The 24296-nt window shown below is 39.0% G+C and overlaps 1 protein-coding gene across 3 annotated transcripts; it reads left to right on the top strand.

Moving 5' to 3' along the window:
• Positions 1 to 174: 174 nt before the first annotated feature.
• CCDC58 (coiled-coil domain containing 58) lies at positions 175 to 23628 on the top strand. 3 transcript variants are annotated; one of them, XM_025376573.1, is made up of 5 exons: positions 175 to 258; positions 11480 to 11605; positions 14952 to 15098; positions 20182 to 20241; positions 23308 to 23628. In XM_025376573.1, exons 1-5 carry the CDS (start codon positions 250 to 252, stop codon positions 23356 to 23358), a joined length of 393 nt encoding a protein of 130 aa, XP_025232358.1. In that variant the 5' UTR covers positions 175 to 249; the 3' UTR covers positions 23359 to 23628. The 3 variants fall into 3 exon arrangements, with proteins under 3 accessions (XP_025232358.1, XP_025232356.1, XP_025232357.1); XM_025376571.1 differs by having other exon boundaries at positions 179 to 232; XM_025376572.1 differs by lacking the exon at positions 175 to 258 and adding an exon at positions 10273 to 10306.
• The last annotated feature ends 668 nt before the right edge of the window (positions 23629 to 24296 follow it).

Below are 24296 nucleotides of genomic sequence, written 5' to 3'. Positions count from 1 at the left end.
TTAAAGGGGTTAGGACAGCAGGGTGACAGGTTTCGAGGTGGATGCGGACCACGTAGAAGTCAAGTCTTGCACTCAGCCTTCCTAAGAATTCCCCTCATGCTATATTTTTTGTCAGGCGGCTCCGCGGTCACCTTTGCTCCGCGGTGATTGGCCTGCAGCGGGGTCCTCGTGTTTGTCCAATATGGCGGCGCCCAGTGGCGGTGTGAACTGTGAGGAGTTCGCCGAGTTCCAGGTGATGGGGTTTTCCTCATGTGGCAGGCATGTCCCTCCTTTTGTCCCCAGACCCTATTCCCTGCTTTGCGAGGGAGTATGAACCAGCTTTGGAAAAAGCGGGCAATTCAAAGCTCTTTTGTAGAGCCATTGGAGGTCATGGGGGGCACGGGTTTGGCCTTAGGGAGCAAGGCTGCTCTGTAGGAGGAGGGAGGAGGGGGATCATAGTTCTCTCCGCGCTCACAGGCCTTGAGTGGGAAGCTCTGGGTAATCCGCGGTGGTAAAGCTCGGGATCCGTGGATAAGGATTGTAACAATCTTGTAGCAGTTCCCTGAACTCAGTTTCTAGCTTCTGCCATTCGTCTCGTACTTTTCTAAGTAGAGTTTTTGTGGGAGAGAAAAAAGTGAAGTAGAGTTATTTAGTTGATAAAACAAACACTTGGTACAATTTACTGTTTTTGTGGGACAGAACGTATGGAAGCTTGGAGGGAGGATTAATTCTAGTACCTGCTCTAGTGTCCTTGCCCATTAGAAAAGATGTTATATTTAAAGGTTCTGCCTTTTTATGTTCAAATATCAGAGATCTAGGGCTAATTATTAACCCGTGAATTAAAGAATAGGGATCTGGTTTTGACCAAGTTGCCATTAAAGTTATCTGTTCCAATTCAGTCATAAGTGTGCTTTTGTTTAGTTACAAAGTTGAATTCCAAAATCATGATCTTAAGTATGTATTGCATTACCTAACCCAAGATACTGAAAAATTGTCCTATCTGTAGTAAGCTTTGTACTTTGAACGGTTTGAAGGTAGTGGTATTCTTGAATACTGCCTCAGCCTCCCAGTAGCAAGGACTACAGGCACGTGTCACCACGCCCAGGTAATTTTTTAAAAGAAATTTTGTAAGACAGTGTCTCACCAAATAATGTTCCTGCCTCATCCTCCCAAAGTGTTGGGATTACCGGCATGAGGCACCACGCCCTGCCTAAAGTGTTTTAAATTTTTGCAATTCTTATATTTTCATTACAAAAATTAGATTTAGTATATCTGGAAAATATCCTATTTCCAAATTGAAATAAAATCCAGAAAAGAGTGTTTAAAATCGAGTGCCTAGAATCCCATTTTAGCACGCATTCAAGAATTTATTGGATACTGTATTAGTCTGCTAGGGCTGCCATAACAAAATACCACAAACTAGGTGGCTTAAACAGTAGAGATTTATTTTTTCACAGTTCTGGAGACTAGAAGTCCAAGATTAAGCTGCCATCAGTTTCTAGGCTACACAGTTTGATTTAAGGGGGGAAAAAGTGCCATCACAATTAGTTATAGTAAGGCCTCTCTTCCTGGCTTGTAAATGGCTGCTTTCTCACCATGTCTTCTCTATGTCACTATGTCTTCTCTGTGCCTGCACATGGAAGGAGAAGGATCTCTGGTATCTCTTCCTCTTCTTTTTTTTTTTTTTTGAGACAGTCTCGCTCTGTCCCCCAGGCTGGAGTGCAGTGGCATGATCTTGGCTCACTCCAACCTCCACCTCCATAGCTGGGATTACAGATGCCCCTCACCACGCCCAGTTAATTTTTGTATTTTTAGTAGAGACGGGGTTTCACCATGTTGACCAGGCCGGTCTCAAACTCCAGACCTCAGGTGATCCACATCCACCTTGGCCTCCCAAAATGCTGGGATTACAGGCGTGAGCCATGGCGCCCAGGCTATCTCTTCCTCTTTTTATAGGGACATCAGTTCTGTTGGATTAGGGCCCCACCCTTATGACCTCTATTTAACCTTTATCACATACCTCAAGGCCCTATCACCAGATACAGTCATGTTGGGGATTAGGGATTCATGAATTTTGGGGACACACAATTCAACCCATGACAGATACCTACTAGCCTCCTGGCACTTGCGAAAACCCAGTAGATGGAGTATAAAACAAGGAATGTAATCTAAGTAGGGCTGTAAAATGTGGCAAATATTGGGGAAAAAAAGAATAAAATGCTAAAGGAATTTAGAGAGAAACAAATCAAGAGATATAGTTGAGTTGGGCCTTAGGCAGGCAGGGACTAGGGGTATTCTAGGCAGAGGCAATAGGATAATAGACAAAAAGAGTTTTATGTATTTAAGGGAAATAGAAAATCAGTATTGCTAGAACACATTATTTACACAGGGTCACATTGGGGTTACACAAGATTGCAACCAGATTTGTGGAAGACCTTGTGTGTCAAGTGTCAGTTAGGGAGTCCTTTTTGGGCAAAGGGGTGAGATGATCAAAGAGGTGCCTTAGGAAGACTCATCACTACTTCCTGTGGCTTTGTTTAGGCCCCTGTCATTTTTGGAACTAGCTTTGCAACAGGCCTTACTATCTTCTGGCACTTTTTTCTCTACTGTATTCCCCCTTCAATCTAATCTCCATAATACTGTGGCATATGCTATTATATTCTGAATTTTATAATCTAAGCTATGTTTTTAAGTTTTAGGTTCATATGACTAGATCTAAACATCTTATATGCCATCTTAACATGGCATGTAAGACCTTTTAAAATCCAATCCCAAAGTAGCTCTTGTCATGTCTCTTGCCATTGTCCTCATACATGTCTCTTTCTTCCTACCCACCCCCCAGCACTTCAACATGCTTGTTTAAATATTAGTATTTCTATTAGGAACATTCATTGACATAATTGATTTTGAATCACATTGTAATTAGGCACATACTAAATATATTATTTTCTAGCATCAATAATGGTTCCTTTTATACTTATGGGGCTGCTTTCTATTCCTGTCCTTGGGGATGTTAGGTGTTAGAGGACTCTGGCAGTGTTTCTGGTTTGGGGGAAGCACTGTGGGAGCTTTGTTGTAAAAATAGAGTTTGAGGAACCAGATCTGTCTGAAAAGAGCATCATGTAAAAGGGACCTTGATGTCAAGTACCAATCACGTTACTTCTGGGTACTGTCAGTCAAAGGGAGAGGAGAGGAAAGATTAAGGGAGTTCCATGTCATTCTTTGGAGTACACTGTATTTTGGTTATACAATGACCACTTTCCTACTCCTCACCCGTATGTACCCTGAAAAATATGTAGAATTATAAAATAACTTTACCTGAGAATGAATCTTAGGAATAGACTATAGTATAATTGTAGAGGCAATAGAAAGTTTTCTCTACTCCTGCCCACTACTAAATATAGGCACTGCTTCAATACCTAAATTGCCTTCCAAGAGGATGAGATCTTTACCCTACCAATTAGAGAGAAGGCATAAAATGCATTCCAAGAAAAATGCCTGTATAATTTCAGAGTCAGCCTACAATGAGAGATTCATGATAAATCAGATCTCTTGTTTTGAGGAAGACGAAAGAAGAAGCTGGGGGTACTACAGAATTTATAAAGTTATCTTTGGCTATGATTTAACATTGAGAAGCTCATGAGGGTTCTACACAAGATGCGGCTTTCAGAGAACCATTGAACTGTGTGTGTTTTTGTGTTATTTCTGTGGACAGGTGTTACGGTTTATTGTGTATGATGTCTGTTCTGTTCAGGGGTGTCTTCTGTATATTTTCTTGGTGAATTTGTGTGGACAGGAGTGTATGCCATTGGGGCTAGGCCTCAGGTCGGTAGTCAGTAATTCCTTATGGATGATCCAAAATGATCCAAAAATGATCCAAAAATGCAGCATTTTTGTGCCTGCATTCACCTTCGTTTGCTCATAATCTGTGAGGGCAGCGCGAACTTTTGCCTAGAACCTCTTGGAGTTGCCTTAAGAGCTTTGGCACTTTTTTCCCTGTGAAGAAATGTGAGCCTGGTGAGATGGTTTACAGTTCTTTTCCTTCTGCCTTTTCAATTTTGAAAGAAATCACTTCCTGTCTCATTACACCACAAAAACACTGAGGGGCCACTATGTTGGACCACACATTCGCTGTTCTCAACAGATTCCTATAAATAAAATTCTAATCTCCCTCTTTTCATAACTCAAGTGATTGAATAAATGGCATGCATCTACTACTTTATCACCCACACTTTATTTTGCTACAATGTTTCCTTCCCCAATCATTTTACCTCCCTTTTTTTCTTTCTCTTTAGCTTTTCTGGTATCTCTTCTGTGACGTTTAAGAATGGCATACAGTTTTCAGCAATTCCTGAACAAGTACGTTATCAGTTTAGGGATTGTCATTATATTTTCTAGAATACAGCACTGTCCAATAGGACTTTCTGTGATGGTGGAAATGTTCTACATTTATGCTGTCTCCATATGGTGGCCACTAGTAACAGGTGGCTCTCGAACACTTGAAATGTGACTACTGCAATTAAGGAACTAAATTTTAAATTGCATTTAATTTTAATTTACATAATCTCGTGTGGCTAGTGTCTGCCAAGTTGAAAGCCAAGCTCTAGATCATATATTGATAATTCTCTGGTACACACAGAAAAATTGATATACAGTCATGCTCCACATAATGACGTTTCAGTCAGTGACCAACTGCATATACAGATGTGTTCCCATGAGATTATAACACCATATTTTTACTGTACCTTTTCCATGTGTAGATATATTTAGATATACAAGTATCACTGTGTTACAGTTGCTCACAGTATTCAGTACAGTAACCTGGTGTATAGGTTTGTAGCCTAAAAGCAGTCATCTATACTATATAGCCTAAGTGTGTAGTAAGCTGTAATACCATCTAGGTTTGTGTAAGTACATGCTATGATTCTCACACAACAGAATCACCCAATGACACGTTTCTCAGAATGTTTCCCTGTTATTAAGCAATACATGACTATTTGATAATCCACATTTGTAGGTTCCATTGGTAAGACAATAAAATTGATGGACTCATTACCTAGTTAATGTGGATAGATTCCCATTGCTATGTAAGAAACTTAGTAGTATGTCCAAATTGTTTTATTGGAGATGAATCGGGCTAAAGTGATTAAGGTATAGCCAGTGTTCAAACTTAAAACTGGTTGAAGTTCAGAGTCAATAAAAATCCCAGGAAATGTCAAACGACATAATCTCACCTGGATTGCTGCAGTGTCTAACTGATCTTTTGACATCTACTGTAGTTCCTCTCCAGTCCATGTTCCATACTTTAACCTAAGCAGTCATTTTAGAACACAGATCTCATCGTGTAACCTTAATCATGACAAAAAATACATGTTTGGTTCCCTGTGGGTCTCAGAAAAGACTAAAATCCTATCATATGACCTCTAATAATGGACCTCATGTTACACCATGTTTTATCTTTCTCTCTGTACTTAAGCCACATTGCCTTTTCTGTCCATTAAACACTCTGTTTAAAGGCTCTCTTTAAGGTCACCCATGATTTCCATCCTCCCAAGTTTAAAAGTTTAATTTCTGTTCATAGAATCATTTGTTTATTCATTACAATTTTTTTTTTGAGGCATAGTCACCAAGGCTGGAGGGCAGTGGCACATCATAGCTCACTGTAACCTTGAACTCCTGGGCTCAAGTGATCCTTCTGCCCTGGCATCCCAAGTAGCTAGGACTGTAGGCACATGCCACCATACTTGGCTAAATTTTTTACTTTTGTGGAGACAAGAGTCTTACTATGTTGCCCAGGCTGGTCTTGAACTCCTAGCCACAAGCAATCCTCCTGCCTCAGCCTCCCAAAGAGCTGGGATTACACATGTGAGCCACCGCACCCGGCCCCATATAATTCTTGAGTTAGTAACATTCAACACAAATGACCATTCCCTCCTTTAAACCTTTCTTCTGACTTCGGTGATATCACAGAATTTTTCCTCTACTTGTAGATGCTAGAATTCCATAATTAATTGGCCCCCTTCGCTCTGTACAGTCTCCTTCAGTGATCTCTTCTAGTTTCATGACTTTAAAGAACATCAGTTTATTGGTATAACTCCACCCCTGATCAGTGTCAGACTGGCATATTCTACTTTCTATTCCACTCTTCTACTCAGATATCTAATAGGCATCAAACGTAACAAGTCCAAAACAAAGCTTTGTTTTTTGTTGTTTTTTTAATTTCTAAAATTTTAGATTTAGGGGTACATATACGGGTTTATTTTTTGAGATGGAGTCTCACTTTGTCACCCAGGCTGGAGTACAGTGGCGCAATCTCGGCCCATTACAACCTCTGCCTGCTGGGTTCAAGCAGTTCTCCTGCCTTAGCCTCCCAAGCAGCTGAGACTACAGGCATGAGCCACTGCACCTGGCACTCATAGCCTTCTAATTTACCCATCACACAAATTGTGAACATTGTACCCAACAGGTAGTTTTTCAACCCTCACCTTCCTCCTTCCCCTTATCCTTTGGAGTCCCCAATGTCTATTCTTTCCATCTTTATGTGTATATGCACCATTGTTTAGCTACCACTTATAAACCAGCACATTTGGTATTTGATTTTCTGTTTTGAGTTATTTCACTTAATGGCCTCCAGTTCCATCCATGTTGCTGCAAAGGACATGATTTCATTCTTTTTCTTCTTCTTTTTTTTTTTTTTTTTTTTGGAGACAGAGTTTCGTTCCTGTTGCCCAGGCTGCACGATCTGGCTCACTGCAACCTCTGCCTCCCGGGTTCAAGCTATTCTCCTGCCTCAGCCTCCCAAGTAGTTGGGATTACAGGCACCCACAACCACACCCAGCTAATTTTTTGTATTTTTAGTAAAGACAGAGTTTCACCATGTTGTCCAAGCTGGTCTCGAACTCCTGACCCCAGGTGATCCACTTGCCTCGGCCTCCCAAAGTGCTAGATTACAGGCGTGAGCCACCACGCCTGGATGATTTCATTCTTTTCTGTGGCTGCATGGTATTCCATATATATGTGTGTATACATACACTACATTTTCTTTATCCAGTCAACTGTTGATGGACAGTTAGCTTGCTGCTGTGAATAGTGCTGTAATCAACATATGAGTACAAGTGTCTTTTTTTGTTTTTGTTTGAGACGGAGTCTCACTCTGTTGCCCAGGCTAGAATGCAGTGGCACAATCTCGGCTTACTGCAACTCCACCTCCCTTGTTCAAGAGATTCTCCTGCCTCAGCCTCCCGAGTAGCTGGGATTACAGGTGCACACCACCATACCCATCTAATTTTTGTATTTTTAGTAGAGGCGGAGTTTCACCATGTTGGTCAGACTGATCTCGAACTCCTGACCTCGTGATCCACCTGCCTCGGCCTCCCCAAAGTGCTGGGATTACAGGCATGAGCCACCGTACCCAGCCTCTAGGTGTCTTTTTTTATATAATGATTTATTTTCCTTTGGTAAGTACCCAGTAGTGGGACTGCTGGGTGAAATGGTAGTTCTGTTGTTGGTTCTCTGAGAAATCTCCACGTATTCCATAGAGGTTGTACTAATTTACATTTCCATCAATAGTGTATAAGCATTCCCTTTTCTCCGCATGCACGCCAATATCTGTTGCCACAACAGAACTTAAAAAAAAAAAGTTTTATTCTACAAAATTTTAAACATAACACAGAAGGAGAGGCTGTACCACAAACACTCATGTACCCATTCCCCAACTTCAACAACCAATTCATGGCCACTCTTGTTTCATCTGTTCACTACTACCACTTACCCCACCCTAATCTGATTATTTTGAGGTCATCCCAAATACCATACCATTTTTCCTGTAAAATTTCTGACTGTATCTCCAAGAGATTATGACTTTCTAACACCATACCATTACCACATACAAACAATGAACAGTAATCATCAGGCAGCCTGAGTTAGAATACAATTCTTGATGTTCCCACTCTTTCCAAGTCTCTTCCTTCCCCAGTCTCCCATCACCTTAAGTTAATGGCATTTCCATACATTTAGTTGCTTAGGCCTCAAGCTTGAAAGTCATCCTATTTTCTTTTCTCGTCCCTGACCACCAATTCAGCAATTTCTGTTAGCTCTGTCTTCAAAATATACCCAACAGTTGGATATATCTGTCTTCAAAATATATCCAACTACCTCTCCTTAGTTTTTTTGTGTGTTTGCCCAGGCTGAAGTGCAGTGGTGCAATCATGGCTCACCACTGCCTCAACCTCGTGAGCTCAAGCAATCCTCCTACTTTGCCTCAGCCTCTCAAATTGTTGGGATTACAGGCATGAGCCACCACCCCCAGCCCAAACGTTCCTATAGTTGGTTCAATCACGTCATTTAGGTTTCAGCTTAAATGCTACATCCTCAGAAAAGCCTTTTTTGATCTATCTAAAGTAGCCCCCAAGCACCACTCAGTCACTCTTCATCTCGTTACCTTAGTTTGTTTTCTTTTTCATAGTACTTTTTAGTACCTGAGATTATCTTGTTTATAGGATACTTGTTTAATTTCTATCTCCCCCTTCAGGAATTTTGCTGTATAAGAGCAAGGACCTCTTTTATTCATTACTGTGGCCTTGATGTTTTGAATAGTGCCTGACCATTACTAGACATAGGACAATTGGCCCTCCCATATCTATGGGTTTTACATCCATGGATTGAATCAATCGTGGATGGAAAATAGTCGGAAAAAAAGGTTGCATCCATACTGAACATGTACAGACTTTTTCTTATTATTATACCCTACACACTACAGTATAACTAACACCTATTTACATAGCATTTATATTGTATTAGATATAAGTAATCTAGAGTTTATTTAAAGTATATGGAAGGATGTGGATAGGTTTTATACAAATATTGTGCCATTTTATATCAGGGACTTGAGCATCCTTGGATTTTGGTAACCATAGGAGGACCTGGAACCAAACCCCCATGGATACTAAGGAATGACTGTAATTATATTTTGAATGAAGAATGAGTTAATAAATGAATGAACTCTGTGGTACTCTCTCTTACCGCTGCATTATTTAAAGACAAATATTGCTGAGGGCTTTCATAACCAAGAAAACCTCTATCCAAAAGGCACAGCTTAACCCTTGGCCTCAGAAGATCAGTTCAGTTTAGCAAGTGAAAAGGAAGGTTTTGAAGGAGAGTTTAAAGGAGACTTTTTTTTTTTAATAGGCCAGTCATAGGAGGTAAAGTGGCAAGGTGGGTCCCTGTCTTCTACTTACCTTTTTTTTTTTTTTTTTTGGACTCCCCAAATAGTACTACCATCATTTGTTTGGAATTTGCCACTTAAGCACAATACATATATCCTCCACTATGTATGGTGGTTGCCCAGTGAATATGTTGAGATTATCCCTTAAGAATTCCAGTTTACAGAGAATACTGTTTAAAAAATAGAAAGATACAGGACGAGAAGATAATGAACTTGGTTTTAGACCTGATATTTGCCAGTGTTTTATTAGTCTGAATTATGAGCCTTCTGGAAGCTGTTTCACTTCTAGATTGAGGTATAGAAAAGGCCATTAAATTCACTAATTAAAAATTAATGGAATGATAGAACAGAATCTAGACTACAGACTTAGATTGAATGGACTAAGTGGTTTGTAATTGGAAACTACCTAAATGTTCGTTAAAGAGAAAGTAACCAAATGAGTCGTAGTGCTTGAACAGGATAGAATACTTATGCAACTATTTAAAATATCTTCAGGGCTGGGTGTGGTGGCTCTTGCCTGTAATCCCAGCACTTTGGGAGACTGAGGCGGGCTGATTGCTTGAGTCCAGGAGTTCGTGATCAGCCTGGGCAATGTGGCAAAACCCTCTCTCTACAAAAATATACAAAAACATCAGCTGGGTGTAGTTGCACATGCCTATGGTCACAGCTATTTGAGGGGCTGAGGTGGGAGGATCACCTGAGCCCAAGAGGCAAAGGCTGCAGTGAGCCAATATCATGCCACTGCACTCCAGCCTAAGCAACAGAGTGAGACCCCGTCCCAAAAAAAAAAAAAAGAAAAAAAAATCAAGACGTTTCTAGCAACAAGAACAGAGTGCTCATAATATAATGTCATAAAGCCAGATTTTAAAATGTTACATAGTACCTCAGTTTTATAAAAACATTAATAGGTGTGTGTAGAAAAAAGACCAAAGGAACATATTAAAGTGTTGATAATGGTTAACTATAGATGATTTTTATTTAAAGTGTTTTTCTAACTTTTCTAAAATGAAAGTAATAATTTAATCATAATAAGAATTTTTATTTTAACAAATGGATGAGGAAAGAAAGGAATTGGTTTCAGTCATGGATTTAAGTTTGGCAAAGGTAAGAAGTAGGATAGTATATTGAGGGAGAAAGAATCAAACGTTGCTTTTAATACATATTAATATTGAATGTTAACTTGGATGTTTTCAATAATAAGTGTATTCCTAGTATTATGTAATTCTGTTTTATTTTCTTTCGTTCTTTCTTTTTTTAAGAGACAGGATCTCACTATCGCCCAGGCAGGAGTACAGTGGTGTGATCATAGCTCACTGCAGCCTTGAACTCCTGGGCTCAGTGATCTTCCTGCCCTAGCCTCCCAGGTAGCTAGGATTGTAGGCATGAGTCACCATGCCCGGCTAATTAAAAAAAATTTTTTTTTGTAGGTCAGGGTCTCACTATGTCTGTCATTCAGGCTGGTCTCGAATTTCTGGGTTCAAGCTATATTCTTGCCTCAGCCTCCTAAAGTGTTGGGATTACAGGTGTGAGCCACCGTGCCTAGCCATTTTCTTGATGCTTTGTAAGTGACTGGGGTTTTTTGTTGTTGTTGTTGTTCTTGTTTGGATATTTTGTAAATCTGAGAAACAAAAAAGAAAGAGAAAGATATACTGCCAGAAACTTCTCCCAGAGTTTAACTGAAGACGAGATGTAGCTGATGTCCAGCCTTTCTCTAGTGACAAGTGAAAAGAAGTACACTGATCACATGTGGGTAGGAGGGCTATGCTATGTGGGTAGTTAGTACCAGTCTTTTCAAGTTCCCTGCCCTTTTGATATTATTTTTCTGTTAGGTTTTTTTTTTTTTTTTTTTTTTGAGAATTGGAGGTTTTCTGAGGGAAGAGGGATCCTTGGAACATATGAGCTAGGGTTACTAAGAAAAAGTAAAAACTAGTAGTATACTTTATTGGCTGTATGCTGGAGATGGAAGGAGCATACACTGTTTGCTAAACACCATGCCAGCAAACGGGATTTCAACGTGAGTAAAACAGTCTTAACTCTTAAGACAGTCACATTTGAGCCAAGGAGGCAGAGTTGGTGCCCACTGTTAAAATTACCATTACTTAACCTACCTATCATCCTTGAACATTTTCTTATGGTTACACTGTATTTGGCTTGGTTTCCTCACTCCTGACATAAAGGATTGTAAAATATCCAAGAGCTTTATTTTTTACTTAAATACTTATTTTTTATCACTAACTTTCCATTCGGATTATATTCTTTTATTTTAAATACATATAGGAATTACTCAAGGTGATGAGGACAATTGATGACAGAATAGTACATGAATTAAACACTACGGTTCCAACAGCTTCCTTTGCAGGGAAAATTGATGCCAGCCAAACCTGTAAACAACTTTATGAGTCTGTAAGTGTATTTTTTGAGTCTTTTGCTTCTTTCATGTCTTTCTTTGCAGACTGAATAAGAAATCAGTTATCTTATAACTCAGCTGTGACTAAAGGAATGACATCTTCAGGTTTCTTTGCCTATACCTGATGGTATATATAAGTTTTGATCTGGTTACTACATATTCAAGAAAATGTGTGACCTTATGCTTGTGAAATCTTACCAAACCTGAGAAGAAATGGTTCTAAAGAATGGGAGCAGTTGTTTTGCAGCCTTTACCTCACGGAGACCTTATGTACAAAGGAATGAAAGGGGAGAGTGAAACAGTGAAGTAAGACAGTAACAAGAGCAAGGACTGTGAGTACATCAGTCCTAAAAAGCCAGACAACTGGTATAAAGAAGAATTAAAACCCTTCACACCTTTAAATCTTCTTTTTCTCACTCCTCAGGAAGGGGAATAGAAGCATTTGGCAACTGGGAGAGAAGGAAAACCAATGATCAATTGTCCTTTCCTGAGGCTTTGGTTTCTCAAGTATATTTTTTTCATTGCCCCCCCTTTATTTCTCTTTTTTAATCTCCAAAAGCAGAAGGAAATAATGATGCAGCAAAATCTTTTTCATAGTTTATTTACCTATATTCTTTCATTAATGCAGAAGCTAAAGTTCAAATGACACTTACTATTTTAAGTTCTACCACAAGGTTATTGTTTGGATTCATAGTCATGAAGAAGGCATCCTTAAAACCTAAACTGCCTCTCTCAGACAGTTTTGGACGAGCTTATCCATGTCAGTTAAATTCAGAGCATTAACTACTGATATTTTTGTTCTGTGTTAAAGTGTGTTATTTTAAATGAGCAGGTAAGTCTTGTGGCTTGAGAAAACCATAAGGTTGTGGACTTAATGAGTGGAATTCAGTGTCCAGAGTCGATAGTATGGGACCTAGTCCTAATTGGCTATGAGTTTGTTAGACAGTTCACTTTCTTTGGGTACCTCTGTCTGAAGAACTAAAATTTATGGTCACTTTGGTGATACTCCCTCTCTCACCTCACTACTCATATAATTTCCATAATCTGTAAAATTGTTTCCATTTACAATCTTCCTGTTAACCTAGATGTTTATAGTGTAGTGATTAACAATATGGATTCTAGATCTAGATTATTCACATCTGCTACCTCCTAGCTAGGTGACCTTGAATATGTTACATAACCTCTGCCTCAGGTTTTTTGTTTTTTGTTTTTTTTTTTTGAGACAGTGTCTCACTTTGTCACCCAGACTGGAGTACAGTGGCAGGATCTCAGCTCAGTGCAACCTCCACCTCCTGGGTTCAAATGATTCTCGCACCTCAGCCTCCCCAGTAGCTGGGACTACAGGCACATGCTCCCACACCTGGCTAATTTTTTTTGTATTTTTTGGTGGAGATGGGGTTTTCACCATGTTGGCCAGTCTGGTCTCGAACTCCTGACCGCAAGTGATCCACCCACCTCGGCCTCCCAAAGTGCTGGGATTACAGGTGTGAGCCAACATGCCCGGCTGTCTGCCTCAGTTTTAATATTTGTAAACTAGTATAATAATAGTACCTAGTTCATACAGTTGTTGGCGCATTGAGTTATAAAGTGCCTACAGTACTCAGTGTTTTGTATATAAATATTGCTGGTCAGGTGCGGCAGCTCACGCCTGTAATCCCAACACTTTGGGAGGCTGAGGTAGGAGGATCGCTTGAGTCCAGGAGTTCAAGACCAGCCTGGGTGACATAACGAAACTACATCTCCACAAAAAATACAAAAATTAGCTGGGCTTAGTGGCGTGCGCCTACATTCCCAGACACTTGAGAGGCTAAGGCAGGAGGATTGCTTGAGCCCAGGAGGCAGAGGTTGCAGTGAACCAAGATCACACCACCACAGTCTAGCCTGAGTGACAGAGCAAGACCCTGTCTCAAAAAATGTTTGCTGCTACTGCTATCATTTTTTTTTAACAGGCCCTGTGAGAGTCACAAGTTGTTATTTTTTATCTCCTTGTTGAGTCAGGATAAGCTTGCATACTAAATTTAGAACTCTTCTGTTTTGGAAATCCTGTGTGCGTGTTTGAGTTTTTCTCTGTATCTTTATCCTGGAAGGATTCAGCAACATGTATATCAAGTAAAGCTTAATTTTTCAAGTAGCTTTGTGCCAGGGATCAAGCCTGCAGCAGAGTGCCCATACCAATAAGTACCACTGAGTTCCCTTAAGTATTATGTCAGTCAAGAAGCAGAACTCTATGAAATGTCCAAGTTGCTCATATTCACCCTGACTTTAATCCCTGACCCAGCTTCCTTCTATAGCTAAAGAAGGGATATTTGCCTTTTCAAATAGCACTTCTTCCTAGGAGATGATCAGTAAAGTTATTATGAAGCACTCGTTTTAGAAATTTCAAATCTCAAATGTTACTCAAGATAAAACTTGTAAATGTCAATGAGATCTTATTAGAGCATATTCCCTTCAATCTGTGACTTTTTTTAGCTTTACATTGTTTATTCCCATGGTAAACATAAACATCAGTACTGAACAATAAAGTCTACGAACTTGAAACAGTGCTTTACAAATGCAGATTTTGGGGTATTATCAAAATGTGGCTGTGATTATGGAAGTATGTTTGAAACACGACCATGATACTTTATGAATCAAGATGGGAAATAAATGAGAACTGTTTTTATTAATTTGTTGCATTAAGATGGAGGTTATCAAAGAGTTGTTCTGTCAGACATCCTTAATTTCAGTCAGCACACACAATTGATGCAACTACTAATCTGTGCTTCATATATAAGTTTTCCTTATCAGTACTTATACTTTATAATCTTGAAAAGGGCTCTGTCTTCCATAGGTAAATGTAGCATTCTTTGTTATTCTTTATTGTAGTGAAATCTTCTATACATGACTTAGTTTATAATTTCTTTCACTTGTTAACAATGTAAGACAGAAAAAAATATGAAAGGACAAAGAGAGGAAGAATAGCTGTCAGTGGCCAGGCATGCGCGGGTGGTTGTAGAATAGAGGAACACATGAATGGAATCACAGGAAAAGTCAGTGGTGTAAGGTAGACGAAACCGAAGTGAAAAGTCCAGTGTGGGGAATGCAGGAAGCCGAGGGCAATACCGGGAGCATATTGAGGAGGAGGACAGCCCCAGACTTCATACCTTCCACCCTCAGAGATGCTGCGGTTATGTTTTTAGATGAAGTAGCTGATTCAACACAATCTTCTCTTTCATGGTTTCAGTCATCAGAAATTGTTTTAGAAAGTATTAAATTTGTATAGTCTCAAGAACTTTTTTGAAAAGCACTAAAATGTGAAAATTGATGCATTTTTTTTTCTCCTTTCATTCCTTTGTTCTTTAGTTGATGGCAGCTCATGCCAGTAGAGACAGAGTCATAAAAAATTGTATAGCCCAGACCTCAGCAGTAGTAAAAAACCTCCGGGAAGAGAGAGAAAAGAATTTGGATGATTTAACGTTATTAAAGCAACTTAGAAAAGAGCAGACAAAGGTAAGTTGAACAGAATTAACATTTCTCAGGCAAAGTTTTTCCAACTGTAGCCTTCAAAGTAAAAATTTTAATATGAAAATTTTGGCATATAATATGGCTATTACTTAAAAAAAAGTAACCGAGAGACGAGTGCTTCAATTTTAGTGGGCTTTATTTTATTATGTTTAGATATTAATTGGTAAATTAATGTGCACGTCTTGAACAAATGCAACATAGCAGCTTTGTCTAAAATGAGCACATAGTCATAATTTATTTTCATTTATTTGTTTCTTTCTATTAAAGACAAGGGATCACTACAGGTGAAGTACCACATCAGAAATTCTGGGGAAATCACATCTGTATAGTATCTCCCTTTTGAGACATAACTTGAGAAAAAACATCTCTAATATATTTTGAAAATAGCTCCAGTTTCATTCTGTAGAAATCTGCTGAAATGTAATATAGACGATTTAACTTCATGATATTACCCTCGTTAGCCATAAAAATATAGTGTGATTTAAATATAACCAGATGCACTTGTACCTCATAATTTATTTCCCTACTGTGTAAAAGTTGCTAGGGATCTTTGGCCTTTTCTTGGACATGCCTTTTTCCCATTTCCTCCCCCATTCCTGCAGTGTTTTTACTTTTAAGAAAACGGCAAGTACCTACCTAGGATGGGTCAGAGGAAGCCTTATTTTCCCAAGTCAACTATAATGTAGATAGGGTGTAGACTTCAGAATACAGTTAATGCAGCAGAACTGTTTCTTTACAGCCCTCATGTGTGACAAGTCAAGGAAACAATAGAAAAATACATCATATTTTATTATGTGGGATTTATTGCTGTCTTTCTTTTGAGGGGACTCTTAGCGGCAACTTTTTATCTTGTATAATTTCAAACTTACAAAAAAGTTGTAAGAATAGTACAAGGAACTCCCATGTGCCCTTTACCTATATTCACTTAATATTTATATGTTGCCCCACCTGCTTTACAGTTTATTCTCTTCACCCTCCCTCTCTCCTTCTCTTCATCCTTCCCTGCCTTCCTCACTCTCCCTGTCTCCCCACACACCTGTGTGCATAAATATATTTTTTCCACGAACCATTTTGAGAGTATGTTGTATACATTGTACCACTTTACCCTTAAACTCATTAGTTATTTCGAAGAACAGGGACTTTTCCTACAGGACCAGTGTACAATTATCAAAATCATGTTTTTTTTGTTTGTTTTTGAGATGGGGTCTCACTCTGTCACCTAGGCTGGAGTGCAGTGGTGCAATCTCAATTATTGCAACCTCTGCTTCTGGGGCTCAAGCAATCCTGCCTTAGCCTCCCCAGTAGCTGAGACTACAGGCGTGAACCACCACACCCAGCTCATTTTTTGTATTTTGGGTAGAGATGGGGTCTTGCCATGTCACCCAAGCTTGTCTCAAACTCCTGAGCTCAAAGTGATCCGCCCTCCTCCACCTCCCAAAGTGCTAGGATTATAGATGTGAGCCACCACACCTGACTTCATGTTTATATTTTAAGATGGCATAATAGGTGACTTATGGATCCTTGTGGGATTGAGTCATGCTTTTCATACTGCACAGTCATGAAGTTTGCCCTTTGTTTAGAAGATGTAGCTAAACTGTAAAAAGGGGACCTCATCATCTATTGAAAACTATTAGTAGAAAAGAAAAGAAACCTCTTTCCTTGTAGCTGGCTGCACACAAGGTGAGCAGGCCGGGCTGCTGCACTTTCTCGATCATTCCGCCAATTCAGGATGTCTCACTGGATCCAGGACTCAGCCACTGTCTTTGCTGCTCTCTTTGTTCATGACTACTGCATCAGGTCTGTGTTCCATACCTGCTCATGCAACAGGCACTGGTGGATCCCTTGGACAGTGACCTAATGCAGTGATGTTGATCTTATTCCCCTTGCTGTTCATGAAGGCGTATAGATTATTTATTTATTTATTTGTGTATTTATTTTTATTTTTTTTGAAATGGAGTCTCACACTTTCGCCTAGGCTAGAGTGGTGCAATCTTGGCTCACTACAACCTCTACCTCCCAGGTTCAAGAGATTCTCCTGCCTCAGCCTCCTTAGTAGCTGGGATTACAGGTGCCTCCCACCACGCCCAGCTAAATTTTTTTGTTTTTTGTATTTTAGTAGGGACGAGTTTTCACCATGTTGGCCAGGCTGCTCTCGAACTCCTGACCGTGTGATCCCCCCGTCTTGGCGTCCCAAAGTGCTGGGATTACAGGCCTGAGCCACCGTGTCCAGCTGGCATACAGATAATTTATATAAAACTGGTGAAAGTCTAGTAATATTGGAGTTTGTATTTCAATGCTCTTGAAGGTGTTGACAAAGGAAACTGCAGGGCAAAGGCTGTTAAATCAGAAACTGAAAAGTCACTGTTTACAGATCAAGTCAAACAGAATAGAGTGACTAGTTAGTGGAGAGCAAAGTTCAAAACTCTAAACTACTGAGTGTTTGGGAGTGATTGTGACACACAATTTACTCAGCCTCCAGATCTGCCCTTGTGTCTTTAGGGCCCAGATAGAATCACCAGGATGACCACTGCAAGGAGGGGTTGAGAAACCAATCAGTGAGTTGAATGAGGTTTGCTTTCTAGCTCGGTAACATATAGGGCTGGGGGTAACCATGGGTTAGTACATAAGCAAATAAGGAAACGTGAATTTTTTTTTAAATTTTCAAGTTTGCTATGAAGATTATGGAATCAGAGAGAGCTCTTGGAGATGGTACAACTCTACCTCTTCATTTTCTATCTGAGGAAAAAGACTCAGAGATACTAACTGACACCCCCAAAGCCACAAGCTAGTAAGTGGTAGAACTGGGACTTTAACCCATCTCTTCTGACCCTGGATTCAGTCAGTTTCTTTAAGTTGTGACTAATAGTCAAATACTTTAGTGAGTATATTTTATTTATAGACAGATGCCAGTCAGAAACTCCCCACTACTTTACCTGAACCTTTCTAACTCAAAAAAAGCACCTTCCTTTCTGGACCTCTGTAACTGCTGTCACATGTTAGTGGCCTAAGTGTACCTGTTGAAGACCTAGAGACAACTGTCTCAAAGGTGACAGTTTGTTGGTAGCACTGATAAAATTATATTAGAAGTTGGCTGTAATATCTGCAATGTTGTAGAATTTTAAAAAATAATCCAAAGGCAGACAGCTCTAAGGAAATAAATCCCACCTACCTTGGTGGCTTTGTAATCTTGTTCTGAAAATTCTGATTTTGAGTCTGTAAAATGGAGCTGATACCTAATAACTTCTTATTTTTTTTGAGGAGGGGGGTGGTGTGGGGAAGATTCAAGGATGTAAGAAAGACCTTGCATATTGGCTGCTACGAAGTAGCAGTTTCTTTCCTTTATGAGTCTCTGGGACTCCATATTTGTTGCATTAATCCTCTTTGTCATATCACCAACCAGTGGTTTCTAGCTTTTGTTTCACTACGGCTTAAGGGCAGGGTGTTGTGGCAGGGGAGGATCCCCTGTCTCAGCGTCAGTGTATTCTCTTTTGGACAGTTCTAATTGTTCCAAGATTTTCATATATATTGTGAAATTCTGCTCCCATAATATATAAGTACTGCTTCTTATTCTTCTCTCTGGAGTTACCCAGGATAATTCTGAACCCTTTTCTACATAGTATCCCTTGAAATACTTGAGAGCAGTTTTGAAGACTATCTTAGTGACTTTCACACTGTTCTTCAACTGAAATTATTTCTTTGGCAGTCAGTCCAGGCTTTGTCAGAGAAGTGGAGCTTTAATGATTTTGGTCTGTATGGCTGATTAAAATGGGAACTTAGGTTGCATTGGTGGGCTTCTTCAGGCTTGTTACTACTGCACAGCACAGGACTAATTGTCAGAATGCAGTTCTTCTCCTTGTTCCACAGTTCTTGCCATGTGTACCAACCTACGCTTTGACACCAGTTCTGCATCTAAGAAGGGAGTTTGCAAGGAGCTATTGGACCTATACCAAGTTCCATTCGTATCATTGTTGCCACGAATATCTCAAACCTCCTGCCTGAACTGCGCTCCTAGTTGGCCAGGGTCTTTGGCCTGGGTGTCAGATTCATGCTTGCCCAGATCTTGTTGAGCTCTCTGGCATTTTATTCCCAAATCTGGTCTAGGTTCTTCACTTTGGCCTGAGGAAGTCATCCTGGTGTTAAACTCTTAGGTGGCATCAACCTATAGTTCATGCTTTTTTCTCCTCATTTTCCTGAATATTTTCAAGCCTTCTGCCTGGAACTAGCCAGCTTTTTCCCCTTCAAGTCCTCTAACAAAATGTTACTGGGAGTATTGTGAGCCCTGCTCTCAGGGCCTGGCAATGGAATTGGCTACTTTTCTCTCGGAGTAATTAGGTTGGCAGTTATAAAGAAAGCTAAAGACTTGGCATTTTTAGCCTGAGACTTCTGACTGTATGGTTAAGGTGTGAGGAAGCGCATGCCTTTCTAGATCACTTCCACCTATATTCTCTTTCCTCCTTGAGGTTTTTTTTTTTCTTAATTCTCTATTCAAATCAGGTTTACACTTCCTTGTCCTTTTTTTCCTCTGTGCTATCTTTGCAAGTCTATAGTTGTATCATCAATCTCTAGGACTGGAATCATTGGGTTCAAGGACATGAGAATGTACATTTCCTGTGAGTCTTGACAAATTGCCCTTCATAGAAGATGTAACAATTTATACTCTTACTAAGAATATATAGGAGTATATCTTTTCCCATACCTTCACTAATGTTAGGTTTTATCAGACTTACTCATTTTGTCATATTATGGCTTAATTTGCATTTCTTTATACATTAGTAAGACTGGCATTTTGTATGTCTTCTGTGAACTGACTGGCCTTGGGATTTTTTTTTAAAGCTCTCAAGGTGATTAGAATATGCAGCAAAGTTTGAGATTAGCAATTGATTAGATATGGGGAAAGTTGATTGTGTCAAAGAAGCTTCCAAACTCTGCCATTAACAGACAAAAATACTAGAGCAGCAGCAGGTTTTGTTGGATAAACATGAGTGTGGTTTTAGCTCTTTAAATTTTATAACTTCAATTTTTTTCTTGCTCTTTAAATTTTATAACTTTAATTTTTTTTTCCTTGCAGTTGAAATGGATGCAGTCAGAACTGAATGTTGAAGAAGTGGTAAATGACAGGAGCTGGAAGGTACAAAATAACGTTGGGATTTGGAAAGAAGTAGCAGGAAAACTGAACTAACAAAGGGAAACCAAGGGAGGGGAGTAAAGAGTGCCTTGAGGCTGTAAGGAGAGTAGAGATCACTCATTTACATTTACAGTTGAGGGTTGTAACCTTTTGGGGGGTGGGGGAGGGAGAGCAGGATTCAGTTAGCATCTAATTAGCGCCATTTTATAACAATTAGCTTTACTGGGCCAGGCAAGGCGGCTCATGCCTGTAATCCCAACACTTTGGGAGGCCAAGGCGGGTGGATCACCTGAGATCAGGAGTTCAAGACCAGCCTGGCCAACATGGTGAAACCCTGTGTCTACTAAAAATACAAAAATTAGCCAGGCGTGGTGGCTAACACCTATAATCCCAGCTACTTGGGAGGCTGAGGCAGGAGAATCGCTCAAACCTGGGAGGCAGAGGTTGGAGTGAGCTGAGATCAAGCCATTGCACTCCAGCCTGGGCAACAGAGTGAGACTCCATCTCCAAAAAAAACCCAAAACAAAACAAAATTAGCTTTATAAGCATATGATAGAACTAAATGAGCTGCCATCATAACAGCATTAGAGGCATTCTCTATGTCTCCTAACACTAATTACAGGCATAGTTGACATTTAGAGTAACTACTCAGAACCTTCAAGGAGGCTATTTGTTAAAATTAGCTTTTTTGAGCTCAGTTACTTTCCGTAAGTTTTCCTATCATTAGGTAACCTATACAGTTGCTTCTCTTCTAACTTATCTGATCATAAAACTTGTTATTATATGTAGTTTTACTGGTATTGATAATAAGGCTTTTGATTGCTCATAGATTTACAACCTCCTTATTATCATTGCATAGTTCTTGTTAGGAACAAGATTAGGGGACCAGATCCCAGAAACTTACATATAGTCAAAATTCATAAAACTCTGACTTTAGTTTTCTGAAAAAGTAGATCCATTTACCCCTCTCTAAAACTCTAAAAGATTTACAAAGGGCAAAAATCTATTAAATCTGAGAAAATGTACTGAAAATTCTGTTTTATCATTTGAATTTAACTACTGGAATGTTGTTAAGCTGTATGCTTATAAGAGAGGTTAGCTGAACCAAAACCAGAATGTACCAGCTTGCTGAGACATGAACAAATTGCAAATTACAAATTGACTTTCTTTGCTTTATCACATTTCTCTATCTTTATCCTCTTTGCCAAGGTTTCCTATTCCTGCCCTTTCCACCAACATGATAAGGTGTCTGTCACTTGAGAGGATTTGGCAATATTTTCCCATTTTTACTCTCTGGAGAAATCATTTTTACTCTTGGGATTGGATGGGGAAGGGGTACAGTGAAACATCTGGCTTGAAACAACAAGTGCAGAAGTTTATGGTGTATGTAAAATGTGGTGGGAAGAGTGAACTACTTTGGATTTAATATTAGTTTTAAAGAAAATATGGTCTGTCCACTCCACAGAAGATGAGGCCCTTACTTGTTTTAAAAAGGAAAATGTAGCCATTGTACTCTGGTGCAATGGGCCAGCAGAAGTGGACAGGAAATCATTTGGGAAAAGGATTTGGAGAGGCTCAGCCAAGTTGTATATATCACCCCAACCAGTGTGTCCAGGCCACTAAATTGAAGCCTCCCTCTTGTCTGATTGGGAATTTCAGGGAAATATCAGGGCTGGAAATGAGTGAGATGAATCGTAAAAAGGCTAGAAAGAGTCTATATAATTTCTATATATTTTCTTTTAATTGTGAGATGCATATGCCAAAGATATGTGACACGTAGAATTTAATGAATATTAATAAAATGAACATTCATATATCTACCACTCAGCTTAAGAAATTGAATAGTAGGCCAGACGCAGTAGCTCACGCCTGCAATCCAAGCACTTTGGGAGGCCGAGGCGAGTGGATCTTTTGAGGTCAGGAGTTCGAGACCAGCCTAACCAACAGGGTGAAACCCCGTCTCTACTAAAAATACAAAAAATTAGCCGGGTGTAGTGGCAGGTACCTGTAGTCCCAGCTACTCGGGAGGCTGAGGTGGGAGAATTGCTTGAACCCAGGAGGTGGAGGTTGCATTGAGCCGAGATCACGCCATTGCACTCCAGCCTGGACAACAAGAGTGAAACTCCATCTCAAAAATAAATAAATAAAAAGAAATAAAATAATAACAATACCTCACAACCTCTGTGTTTCGATTTTTCTTTTATTTTTGTAATAGTCAATGGCAGCCAACATAGGTAGTTTTTTTTTTTTTACCTGAAAAGTGATTTGTTCTTCACATTAATGATGTATGGGGGTACATTCTGAGAAGAAATTCTTTTCAATTTCAGAATTGTTTTAATTGGACACTTAAAAGTTTTGACGTGATTTAAATTTTTTTAATATTAAAAATATTTTTAAAATTTTTTTTAAATAGTAATATATAGTAAAAATTCTACCTTCTGTCCCTTTCCTTCAGCCATCTCCTTTCCCTTCTCTCTGAAAAATGGTATATGCTTTCAGATACACCTTTTCTGATTTTATGTGTGTGTATTTTTCTACCTTTGTTACACAAGTGAAAGTGTACTATTCACACTTTGTTTTTTTCCCTTAATAATCTTGGAGATCTTTTTAAATCAGAACATAAATTATTTTTAACCTTATTTGTATTCCATTGAATAACCATACCAAATTTTTATTTAACATAGTTCCATGTGGACATTTAGTTATTGAGCATTCTTTATTTAAACTTATTTTAGATATTTTTGTGTAGTTGTTTAAAAAATGTCCAGAATATGAAGTTGAAATGTTTGCTAGTAACTAAATTACCTGGCTCTTGATGATTTTTTCCCCAAGTAACTTAAATTTTATTAAAATATTAGAATTGTCTTGTAAATACATGTCAAGGCCTTCTGTGCATTCAGCACCTCATAAGTCAGTTTGAACTAGTGAGGAAACTCTTCTGTTTCCTAAATCTGTTGACTTAGGACAAAAATGGTAATAACCTTTTGAAGCATACTAAATTGAATTTAGTTCCAGGCCTGATTTACACAGGATAACTCAATGACTTTTATTTCTGTTTCAATATTTTAGGTGTTTAATGAACGCTGCCGAATTCACTTCAAGCCTCCAAAGAATGAATAAAGAGAGATTCTTTTTTTTTTTTTTTTTTTTTTTTTTAAAGGACTGGGTCATCTCATAAGAGCTAAGCATGACAGATATCAACAGGGCGGGCTTCCTAGGATGATTTCTGAGCCAACAGTCCAAGACCTTTTGTTGATTTCAGCCCCACTTAGCCAAGACCTCAAGTATAAATAATTCTGATAATTATGGAGAAATCAACTGCTATTTTATACTGATTCTGTAAAAAAAAAAAGTTTTGTAACTATTAAAATAATTTTCTGACTCAGTGTACATATTTATTTGATTGTTTTCTATGTTGAGACAGTTCTCTTTTTATTTATTTATTGAAATTTTAGTTTTCATTTTTTAGTATCCTGTCAGGTTGTACAACAGTTCTCATAAGAGAATTTGCATGCACTTTCAATATCTAATTTGTATTGTACTTTTTTATTTTTATAAATGGCATGGATGTGGACCTTTTTGGTTATTGATAAGTTTATTCCTTGATTTATCTTTGTGGGTTGATTATAAAAGGGCAGTATTATAAGCTGGACACTGTCCAAAGAAGTTTTCTTTTAGTACCTTAACTGATCTTGTTTTCAGATGTAAAAACTAATTTTTGGTGGAATTCTTTCCTGGACAGTATTTCCATGGTCATAGAAAAGGAAAGCAGAAATTCAGGAAAGGGAAAAGCAGGGAAGAGCTTGCATGACAGCAAATGAGTTAGTAACAAACCTGCTATAATTGCAGGATTTGGTCCTTGCAAAAAAAACCACTTTCTAGTATGGAATGGTTATGTTATTAGTTTTCTATTGCTGCTTTACAAATTATCACAAACAGTATTTTACAGTTCTGTAGGCCAGATGGGCAGATTTGACTGACCTTTTTTTTGTTTAGGGTCTTAAAGCTGAAATCAAGTTGAGTGCCAGGCTGGGCATTGTTCTGGAGTCTCTAGGGGA

The sequence above is a fragment of the Theropithecus gelada genome, chromosome 2 (assembly GCF_003255815.1).
Source record: "Theropithecus gelada isolate Dixy chromosome 2, Tgel_1.0, whole genome shotgun sequence".
Taxonomy (NCBI): Eukaryota; Metazoa; Chordata; class Mammalia; order Primates; family Cercopithecidae; genus Theropithecus; species Theropithecus gelada.
The sequence above is the reverse complement of the archived record's forward strand: the minus strand, read 5'-3'. Positions and strand labels throughout refer to the sequence as shown.

Bases quoted from the DNA above. Each gene is read 5' to 3' on its own strand.
- CCDC58 (XM_025376571.1), top strand. From the start codon at position 182: ATGGCGGCGCCCAGTGGCGGTGTGAACTGTGAGGAGTTCGCCGAGTTC. The intron at 233-11,479 runs GTGATGGGGTTT...AAATACATATAG, and splicing joins AGGAGTTCGCCGAGTTCCAG to GAATTACTCAAGGTGATGAG. The intron at 15,099-20,181 runs GTAAGTTGAACA...TTTTCCTTGCAG, and splicing joins TTAGAAAAGAGCAGACAAAG to TTGAAATGGATGCAGTCAGA.